The sequence below is a fragment of the Bombina bombina genome, chromosome 8 (genome assembly GCF_027579735.1).
Source record: "Bombina bombina isolate aBomBom1 chromosome 8, aBomBom1.pri, whole genome shotgun sequence".
Lineage (NCBI taxonomy): Eukaryota > Metazoa > Chordata > Amphibia > Anura > Bombinatoridae > Bombina > Bombina bombina.
The window spans coordinates 59,716,738-59,728,537 of NC_069506.1; the positions used below are offsets into that span (position 1 = coordinate 59,716,738).

General features: G+C 41.9%; 1 protein-coding gene across 1 annotated transcript in view; it reads right to left on the bottom strand.

The window, feature by feature from the left end:
- Positions 1 to 11,800, bottom strand: part of LOC128638439 (cytochrome P450 3A29-like) — a 143,967-nt gene that overhangs the window by 82,994 nt on the left and 49,173 nt on the right. The window contains exon 9 of the mRNA XM_053690390.1: positions 6,933 to 7,002. Within this exon, the coding sequence (XP_053546365.1) occupies positions 6,933 to 7,002 (70 nt within the window). The remainder of the gene's footprint in view (positions 1 to 6,932; positions 7,003 to 11,800) is intronic.

Below are 11,800 nucleotides of genomic sequence, written 5' to 3' on the forward strand. Positions count from 1 at the left end.
AGATTTAGTAAGTGTTGGTGGTGGGGTTTAGGGGATAATAGGTTTAGTTAGTGTCGGCGATGTCAGGGAATAGCGGTTTAGGGATTAATACTTTAGTTAGTGATTAAGTTAGTGTTGGCGATGTTTGGGAATGGCAGTTTAGGGTTAATATAGGTTTAGATAGTGTTAGTGATGTGGGGGAGGGGTGCAGTTTAGGGGTTAATAGGTTTAGTTAGTGTCGGGAAACTGCGGTTTAGGGGTTAATAGGTTTAGTTAGTGTTGGGGGTGCGGTTTAGGGGATAATAGGTTTGGTTAGTGTTGGCGATGTCAGGGAACAGCGCTTTAGGGGTTAATACTTTATTTAGTGATTTAGTGTTGGCGATGTTTGTGAATGGCAGTTTAAGGGTTAATCGGTTTAGGTAGTGTTGGTGATGTGGGGGGTGCGGTTTAGGGGTTAATAGGTTTAGTTAGTGTCTGGGAACTGTGGTTTAGGGGTTAATAGGTTTCGGTAGTATAAAATAAGAATGGATCCGAAAAAAACGAACGGATGTGATACCGATTTAACATAATGTAACTAATTTGCCAAAACAATTTTTTTTTTTTTTTTACTAATTGAAAACGAAATGAAACTAACCGAATTTTTTAGCGGAGCACAAGTCTAGTATTATGCAGAGGTGTGTCAGATCTGCTTACCAGATTCAACCTCAATCGTATGAGGTAAGAGTGATGCTCTGGTTAAGGGGGGATGAATGTACAGCCGCCCTTCGGTATGTCTGCAGTGTTGTCCCGTAGTGGAAGCCTGGTTTCACCTTGTCATTGGTTGATGGAAATCTTTAGCATTTCCCTCATTTAAAAGAATCAAATAATCCTGGCACTGAAGGAAAATATCTTAGATTCCCCCTTAAAGGGACATGAAACCCCAATTTTATTTTCATGATTTAGGTAGGACATACAATTTTAAACAACTTTACAGTTTACTTCTATTATCAAATTTGTTTCATTCTCTTGGTATGCTTTGTTGAAGGAGCAGCAGTGCACTACTGGTTTCTAAATGAACATATTTGTGAGCCAATGACAATCAGTATTTATATGCATCCACCAATCAGCAGCTAGAACCCAGAGTCTTTGCTGCTCCTGAGCTTTCCTAGATAAACCTTTCAGCAAATTAAAAAAGAGAAGGAAGACAATTAAATAATAGAAGTAAATTTGAAAATTGTTGAAAATTCTATGCTCTACCTAAATCATGAAAGAAAAATGTTGGGTTTCATGTCCCTTTAATTTGTTAGTTGCCGGATACTTTTGAATCTGTTTGCACAAGTAGCTGTTAAATGCAAATCTATCTCTGTATTGTTTGTTTCACACAAAGATAGATGAAAAATGAAACCAAAGCGCCTAAAAGGCTGGGTCTGAACGAATGGATTAAACCAATTAGCTTTAAAATAAAATTACACTTTAATTTCTTACAGACAAGGATCCATGTTTAAAACAAACATACATAATAAAAACAGCATAAAATTCTTCAAATCAATATAAAATTCACAGCTGATTCTCCTTTTTCTCTTTCAGGTGACTAGTACAGACCTATCTATACTGGAGTCACAGTATCTCTGGGAGCGATAATCCCCTTTCTAGGTGGGATTAGCCTTAATGACTAAAATTGTTGTTGGCTTACTAAATTTGTGAGTAGTGCAAAAAGTGCTAGAAGATTCCAAATTCTTCTGTGTAACCAATTGAATAATGATCAGGTGGTTATGTGATAAAGTAAAAAAGGTAATAAGTGTTAAATAAGACAAATCTTCAATCAAATAATAATGGTGTAGAAGATAAAACAAATTTTAAAACATCAAATGTGGATCTTCAAATGAATATTGAAAATAGAAATGTTACTATAACCAAAAACAAAAAACAAAAACAGTCCTCCAAATAATGGTGTTGAATCCAAATTGCAGTGTTCACTCCATATAATAAAAAGGTCGTGGTAGAAAAAACAAAGATGAAAAAATCAGTGGCCACTGTTAAATAAAAACATAACAAGTAAAAAGTGTTCCTATTAAATCCTGTGAAGAGAAATTGCCTGCAACCTTAGCAGTACCGGACAATGGTGGTATATCAAAGTCTCATCAGGGGCCCGGCCGACCCAAATCTCACCTAAAGTAAAAAACAAACACCCAATAGTGCAGAGCGTAATTTCTCAAGTAAAATAAAAGGAGGAAGACTCACCAGTCGACGCGTTTCGGTCTGTGCTAGACCTTTTTCAAGACTGGATTATACAGTTCTAGGGTGATCTTTTATACCTATTTTCTAAATGCATACCGGAAGTGATTGCAGGGTGCTTCCTGTTTCATTAAAAGTGATTAAAATGATTAAAATATTCGTTTCTGAATATCTTTCACCTGTAATTTGGTATTATAAATTTAGTATGTCTTTATGACCTTCATTTCTTATATTTGGTTTAGTTTATCCCTTAAACTATGTATTTCTAATTTACTTTTTCTTTCTTCCGGTTTTTATTGTCCAATAACTTCCGGTTTGCATTAGAGTTTGTTTATGCAATGTCAGCATATAGATATTTCCAAGAAACAATAGATATGTTTGCTGGTAATAGGTTCAGACCAATTGTTCAGACTCATGCTCTTGTTTATTCTATTATAAACGATTGTATATTCAGTATCGGGGTGATCGATCTCTATGTAGTTCCATCTAAGGAAAAAGTAATCCTTAGCAGTAGCCGGGTATTTACTTATCTACTAGGTTTATACGATACTTGTCACTTATTCAAGCATCATCAGCCTTTATTTCCACTATCTCGTTATGCCGTTTTGTCTATCGTATACATAATATGTGACAGGAGGTGTGTACAAGAATACTGTTCCTATTGGTTAGGTTTATCGTGTGTGAAGTAGGTCACAGAAGGTGTGTTACAGAGCAATGCTCTTATTGGTCAAGTCTATTCATTATTCCACCCTGGGGGTGTATACCTGAACACTGTGTGTGAAGTCCATCTTTGATCGATATACAGTGTGTTTATTAGTTGAGTGCAATTCTCATTTAACCCATAATATAAAACTTGATTAAAGTCTCTAATGCTAACTCTAAAGGGTCCATTTTCCATACATATGTTTTCTAATAGTTATGTTCCATAAACTTTAATCGAGCCTTTAGAGTTAGCATTAGAGACTTTAATCAAGTTTTATATTATGGGTTAAATGAGAATTGCGCTCAACTAATAAACACACTGTATATCGATCAAACAAAGATGGACAGATAGATCTGGTCAAATTTCAAAAAGCGTAGAGCCAGTACTCCTAAGTACTATAACATGGGTGGATTAATGAATAGACCTGACCAATAGGAGTAATGCTTTGTAATACATCGCTTGCTACCTACTTCACACACAGTGTTCAGGTATACACCCCCAGGGTGGAATAATGAATAGACCTGACCAATAAGAGCATTGCTCTGTAACACACCTTCTGTGACCTACTTCACACACGATAAACCTAACCAATAGGAACAGTATTCTTGTACACACCTCCTGTCACATATAATGTATACGATAGACAAAACGGCATAACGAGATAATGGAAATAAAGGCTGATGATGCTTGAATAAGTGACAAGTATCGTATAAACCTAGTAGATAAGTAAATACCCGGCTACTGCTAAGGATTACTTTTTCCTTAGATGGAACTACATAGAGATCGATCACCCCGATACTGAATATACAATCGTTTATAATAGAATAAACAAGAGCATGAGTCTGAACAATTGGTCTGAACCTATTACCAGCAAACATATCTATTGTTTCTTGGAAATATCTATATGCTGACATTGCATAAACAAACTCTAATGCAAACCGGAAGTTATTGGACAATAAAAACCGGAAGAAAGAAAAAGTAAATTAGAAATACATAGTTTAAGGGATAAACTAAACCAAATATAAGAAATGAAGGTCATAAAGACATACTAAATTTATAATACCAAATTACAGGTGAAAGATATTCAGAAACGAATATTTTAATCATTTTAATCACTTTTAATGAAACAGGAAGCACCCTGCAATCACTTCCGGTATGCATTTAGAAAATAGGTATAAAAGATCACCCTAGAACTGTATAATCCAGTCTTGAAAAAGGTCTAGCACAGACCGAAACGCGTCGACTGGTGAGTCTTCCTCCTTTTATTTTACTTGAGAAATTACGCTCTGCACTATTGTGTGTTTGTTTTTTACTTTAGGTGAGATTTGGGTCGGCCGGGCCCCTGATGAGACTTTGATATACCACCATTGTCCGGTACTGCTAAGGTTGCAGGCAATTTCTCTTCACAGGATTTAATAGGAACACTTTTTACTTGTTATGTTTTTATTTAACAGTGGCCACTGATTTTTTCATCTTTGTTTTTTCTACCACAACCTCTTTATTATATGGAATGAACACTGCAATTTGGATTCAACACCATTATTTGGAGGACTGTTTTTGTTTTTTGTTTTTGGTTATAGTAACATTTCTATTTTCAATATTCGTTTGAAGATCCACATTTGATGTTTTAAAATTTGTTTTATCTTCTACACCATTATTATTTGATTGAAGATTTGTCTTATTTAACACTTATTACCTTTTTTACTTTATCACATAACCACCTGATCATTATTCAATTGGTTACACAGAAGAATTTGGAATCTTCTAGCACTTTTTGCACTACTCACAAATTTAGTAAGCCAACAACAATTTTAGTCATTAAGGCTAATCCCACCTAGAAAGGGGATTATCGCACCCAGAGATACTGTGACACCAGTATAGATAGGTCTGTACTAGTCACCTGAAAGAGAAAAAGGAGAATCAGCTGTGAATTTTATATTGTTTTGAAGAATTGTATGCTGTTTTTATTATGTATGTTTGTTTTAAACATGGATCCTTGTCTGTAAGAAATTAAAGTGTAATTTTATTTTAAAGCTAATTGGTTTAATCCATTCGTTCAGACCCAGCCTTTTAGGCGCTTTGGTTTCATTTTTCATCTATCTATTTATTTTATTGACTACTAGGAGTCAATATCCAAAGCTAGGGTCTTTTAAGGCAGGCGCTTAGTGTACCATCCATTGCTATCTGTTTCACACAAAGGTTTGTGAGACAGTGAGTGACATTATTTATAATCCAAATAAACATAACATTTGTTCCCTCATGAGCTATTTGGCACTCTTTATAAATTAATTGTTTCTGTGCACCTATGTTGTGATTTCCACTTGATTTTTTTAATTTCATTTATAGTGTAAGGGGGTACACTGCATCATGTTTTAAGCGGCACAACCTCCTACGTTTTATCTTAAATTTCTTTATATAATTTATTTAGATTATTATTATTTTAATTGATAAAGACTACTTTAGCCTATAGCAAATTATTAGGTATTTTTTAATTATACATATGTATTACTGTGTAATTTTCTGTTATATATCACAGACTAGAGTCAGTCTGTTTATGCTACAGGAGTTTAGCGCTGGTGACTTTTTCTTCGTTTGTAATATATATACACACACACACGCACAGTATATTCTATGCATTATTTTGAATATTTTACAGTGTCTGTTACACTTTATAAAAATGATTTATTATTTTTTTAAATAACGCTCTTTAAGATTACTAATTCTTCATGTGCGCTAACTTGACACCCCGTTACAACTAAAGCGTGAAACACTAAGGGCTAGATTACAAGTGAGGCACAAACGGTTTTGCACTAGTACAATTGCCATTTCGCGAGCCATTTTCATTCTGCTGATATTACAAGTTGAGCGAAATCGCAATCGCCCTTTACGCTTCAATCCTTACACTCATATTAACACTGTCTAATAAAAATTATTTTAAAAAATATTGCACCAAAAAGTTATAAGGATGTTAAGATTTTAGATCTCTGTTGTTAGAAGAAAAAAAAAAGGCAGGCAAATGGCTTAAACATTGAGACACATACATATACATTGCTAAAGATGTATTTGTATGTATGTATATATATACTGTATATATGTGTGTGTACATATATATTAATATATTTATATATGTATTTACAGTCATATATACACATATAAACATACACACATATACTGTATACACATATAAAAACATTAATATATATGTACACACACATAAACACATTCTCTGGTGGGGGGGTTTTCCACTTTTTTTCCTCCATTGATCTCTATGAGGGAATACATGCACGCGCATTCAAAAACTTAAGTTAGGTTTTTCCGTGCTAAAAGCTTAACGCTATCAGTGTTTTTGCTTATGCAAAAATAGAAATACTGCACCACTTGTAATCTAACCCTAAGCACGTTATAAGTATTTTACATTCCTATGTTCTTCACATAAAAAAAATGTATTATTAAATATACCTATATATGTGATAATGTTAATGTAAAATACATATCTATACCTATATTTATATAGGAATAGATATACAATTATAGGTATATATATAGATATGTATTTAAGAATAAAAATTACATTATTCTGTATGTGAAGAACATTGGAATGTGAAATATGTACAGTAAATATACAGTAAAACACATTAATAGAGTTAATACATATGTACACACACGCAAAACCTGATATTGCAAACGTTAGCATGCCACTTGTAATTTAGCCCATACTGTATATATATTAAATTGTTTCTTCTAAATGAAGAACAATGCTAGTTCAAGTATTTTTTGGCTTTAGCACACTTGTCTTAGCACAAGTTCGGGTTAGCGTGCAGACCAAAGCCAAAACAAGTTTTTCTAGCATGCACTATAGAAATCTATGGGGAAAGGGAATTGGCAGGCTGCGCTATCTGACTTTCAGATGTTAGCACTCAAGCAAAAAACGTTTAACTCTCATCTTGTAATATAAGGGTAAAAATATGAGCACTATTAATTTAACTTGAGTGGTTTCATTTATCAATAGCGCTAATATTTATTGTAATAAACTCACCTTTATATCCATCAATTTCAGCCTCGGTGGTCTGGGAATCGACCATCAGTTGCAGTAGGTCTACTCGCTCCTGCGTGGTAATGAAAAACAGACATATGATCAAGTGAGTTAGGAAATAAGTCATGTGCCAATAGATCAGTATGTGACCTTAGTCTGTTCCTGTACCTTAGTTCATTCCTGTAACTTAATACGTGCCTGTACCTCAGTCCGTGCCTGTACCTCAGTCCGTGCCTGTACCTCAGTCCGTCCCTGTACCTCAGTCCATCCCTGTACCTCAGTCCGTCCCTGTACCTCAGTCCGTGCCTGTACCTCAGTCCGTGCCTGTACCTCAGTCAGTGCCTGTACCTCAGTCAGTGCCTGTATCTCAGTCCGTGCCTGTACCTTAGTCCGTGCCTGTACCTTAGTCCGTCCCTGTACCTCAGTCCGTCCCTGTACCTCAGTCCGTGCCTGTACCTCAGTTCGTGCCTGTACCTCAGTTCGTGCCTGTACCTCAGTCCGTGCCTGTACCTTAGTCCGTGCCTGTACCTTAGTCCGTGCCTGTACCTTAGTCTGTGCCTGTACCTTAGTCCGTGCCTGTTTCTTTAGTCTGTTCCTGTTTCTTTAGTCCGTACCTGTACCTTAGTCTGTACCTGTACCCCCAGCCTGCTTATGTAACATGCGCACTTACACTCGGGCCCCCAGCCTACGTATGTAACAAGTGCACCTACTATTGGGCCCCCAGCATGTGTATGTAACAGGCACACTTACACTCAGGTCCCCAGCCTGCTTATGTAACATGCACACTTACTATTGCGCCCCCAGCCTGCGTATGTAACATGCACACTTACTATTGTGCCCCCAGCCGGCGTATGTAACATGCACACTTACTCTGGGGCTCCCAGCCTGCGTATGTAACATGCACACTTACACTCAGGTCCCCAGCCTGCTTATGTAACATGCACACTTACTCTAGGGCCTCCAGCCTGCGTATGTAACATGCACACTTACTCTGGGGCCCCCAGCCTGCGTATGTAACATGCACACTTACTCTGGGGCCCCCAGCCTGCTTATGTAACATGCGCACTTACACTCGGGCCCCCAGCCTACGTATGTAACAAGTGCACCTACTATTGGGCCCCCAGCATGTGTATGTAACAGGCACACTTACACTCAGGTCCCCAGCCTGCTTATGTAACATGCACACTTACTATTGTGCCCCCAGCCTGCGTATGTAACATGCACACTTACTATTGCGCCCCCAGCCGGCGTATGTAACATGCACACTTACTCTGGGGCTCCCAGCCTGCGTATGTAACATGCACACTTACACTCAGGTCCCCAGCCTGCTTATGTAACATGCACACTTACTCTAGGGCCTCCAGCCTGCGTATGTAACATGCACACTTACTCTGGGGCCCCCAGCCTGCGTATGTAACATGCACACTTACTCTGGGGCCCCCAGCCTGCTTATGTAACATGCACACTTACTCTAGGGCCCCCAGCCTGCGTATGTAACATGCACACTTACTCTGGGGCCCCCAGCCTGCGTATGTAAAATGCTCAATTACTCTGGGGCTCCCAGCCTGCGTATGTAACAAGTGCATTTGTCTGTGGTAATGAAAAACAGACATATGATCAAGTGAGTCAGGAAATAAGTCATGTGCCAATAGATCAGTATGTGACCTTAGTCTGTTCCTGTACCTTAGTCCATTCCTGTAACTTAATACGTGCCTGTACCTCAGTCCGTGCCTGTACCTCAGTCCGTGCCTGTACATCAGTCCGTCCCTGTACCTCAGTCCGTCCCTGTACCTCAGTCCGTCCCTGTACCTCAGTCCGTCCCTGTACCTCAGTCCGTGCCTGTACCTCAGTCCGTGCCTGTACCTCAGTCCGTGCCTGTACCTCAGTCCGTACCTGTACCTTAGTCTGTACCTGTACCCCCAGCCTGCTTATGTAACATGCGCACTTACACTCGGGCCCCCAGCCTGTGTATGTAACAAGTGCAGCTACTATTGGGCCCCCAGCATGTGTATGTAACAGGCACACTTACACTCAGGTCCCCAGCCTGCTTATGTAACATGCACACTTACTATTGCGCCCCCAGCCTGCGTATGTAACATGCACACTTACTATTGCGCCCCCAGCCTGCGTATGTAACATGCACACTTACACTCAGGTCCCCAGCCTGCTTATGTAACATGCACACTTACTCTAGGGCCCCCAGCCTGCGTATGTAACATGCACACTTACTCTGGGGCCCCCAGCCTGCGTATGTAACATGCACACTTACTCTGGGGCCCCCAGCCTGCTTATGTAACATGCACACTTACTCTGGGGCCCCCAGCCTGCGTATGTAACATGCACACTTACTCTAGGGCCCCCAGCCTGCGTATGTAACATGCACACTTACTCTGGGGCCCCCAGCCTGCGTATGTAAAATGCACAATTACTCTGGGGCTCCCAGCCTGCGTATGTAACAAGTGCATTTTTCTGTGGTAATGAAAAACAGACATATGATCAAGTGAGTCAGGAAATAAGTCATGTGCCAATAGATCAGTATGTGACCTTAGTCTGTTCCTGTACCTTAGTCCATTCCTGTACCTCAGTCCGTGCCTGTATCTCAGTCCGTGCCTGTACCTCAGTCCGTGCCTGTACCTCAGTCCGTGCCTGTACCTCAGTCCGTGCCTGTACCTCAGTCCGTCCCTGTACCTCAGTCCGTCCCTGTACCTCAGTCCGTCCCTGTACCTCAGTCCGTGCCTGTACCTCAGTCCGTGCCTGTACCTCAGTCCGTGCCTGTACCTCAGTCCGTCCCTGTACCTCAGTCCGTCCCTGTACCTCAGTCCGTGCCTGTACCTCAGTTCGTGCCTGTACCTCAGTTCGTGCCTGTACCTTAGTCCGTCCCTATACCTCAGTCCGTCCCTGTACCTCAGTCCGTGCCTGTACCTCAGTCCGTGCCTGTACCTCAGTCCGTGCCTGTACCTCAGTCCGTGCCTGTACCTTAGTCCGTGCCTGTTTCTTTAGTCTGTTCCTGTTTCTTTAGTCTGTTCCTGTTTCTTTAGTCCGTACCTGTACCTTAGTCTGTACCTGTACCCCCAGCCTGCTTATGTAACATGCGCACTTACACTCGGGCCCCCAGCCTGTGTATGTAACAAGTGCAGCTACTATTGGGCCCCCAGCATGTGTATGTAACAGGCACACTTACACTCAGGTCCCCAGCCTGCTTATGTAACATGCACACTTACTATTGCGCCCCCAGCCTGCTTATGTAACATGCACACTTACTATTGCGCCCCCAGCCTGCGTATGTAACATGCACACTTACTATTGCGCCCCCAGCCTGCGTATGTAACATGCACACTTACACTCAGGTCCCCAGCCTGCTTATGTAACATGCACACTTACTCTGGGGCCCCCAGCCTGCGTATGTAACATGCACACTTACTCTGGGGCCCCCAGCCTGCTTATGTAACATGCACACTTACTCTAGGGCCCCCAGCCTGCGTATGTAACATGCACACTTACTCTGGGGCCCCCAGCCTGCGTATGTAAAATGCACAATTACTCTGGGGCTCCCAGCCTGCGTATGTAACAAGTGCATTTGTCTGTGGTAATGAAAAACAGACATATGATCAAGTGAGTCAGGAAATAAGTCATGTGCCAATAGATCAGTATGTGACCTTAGTCTGTTCCTGTACCTTAGTCCATTCCTGTACCTCAGTCCGTGCCTGTACCTCAGTCCGTGCCTGTACCTCAGTCCGTCCCTGTACCTCAGTCCGTCCCTGTACCTCAGTCCGTCCCTGTACCTCAGCCCGTGCCTGTACCTCAGCCCGTGCCTGTACCTCAGCCCGTCCCTGTACCTCAGCCCGTGCCTGTACCTCAGTCCGTGCCTGTACCTCAGTCCGTGCCTGTACCTCAGTCCGTGCCTGTACCTCAGTCCGTGCCTGTACCTCAGTCCGTGCCTGTAACTTAATACGTGCCTGTAACTTAATACGTGCCTGTACCTCAGTCCGTGCCTGTACCTTAGTCCGTGCCTGTACCTCAGTCCGTGCCTGTACCTCAGTCCGTACCTGTACCTCAGTCCGTGCCTGTACCTCAGTCCGTGCCTGTACCTCAGTCCGTACCTGTACCTCAGTCCGTACCTGTACCTCAGTCCGTGCCTGTACCTCAGTCCGTGCCTGTACTTCAGTCCGTGCCTGTACCTCAGTCCGTGCCTGTACCTCAGTCCGTGCCTGTACCTCAGTCTGTGCCTGTACCTCAGTCCGTGCCTGTAACTTAATACGTGCCTGTACCTCAGTCCATGCCTGTACCTTAGTCCGTGCCTGTACCTCAGTCCGTGCCTGTACCTCAGTCCGTGCCTGTACCTCAGTCCGTACCTGTACCTCAGTCCGTACCTGTAGCTCAGTCCGTACCTGTAGCTCAGTCCGTACCTGTACCTCAGTCCGTGTCTGTACCTCAGTCCGTGCCTGTACCTCAGTCCGTGCCTGTAACTTAATACGTGTCTGTAACTTAATACGTGCCTGTACCTCAGTCCGTACCTGTACCTCAGTCCGTGCCTGTACCTCAGTCCGTGCCTGTACCTCAGTCCGTGCCTGTACCTCAGTCCGTCCCTGTACCTCAGTCCGTCCCTGTACCTCAGTCCGTCCCTGTACCTCAGTCCGTCCCTGTACCTCAGTCCGTGCCTGTACCTCAGTCCGTGCCTGTACCTCAGTCCGTGCCTGTATCTCAGTCCGTGCCTGTATCTCAGTCCGTACCTGTACCTCAGTCCGTGCCTGTACCTCAGTCCGTGCCTGTACCTCAGTTCATGCCTGTACCCCCAGCCTGCTTATGTAACATGCGCACTTACACTCGGGCCCCCAGCCTGCGTATGTAACAAGTGCACCTACTATTGGGCC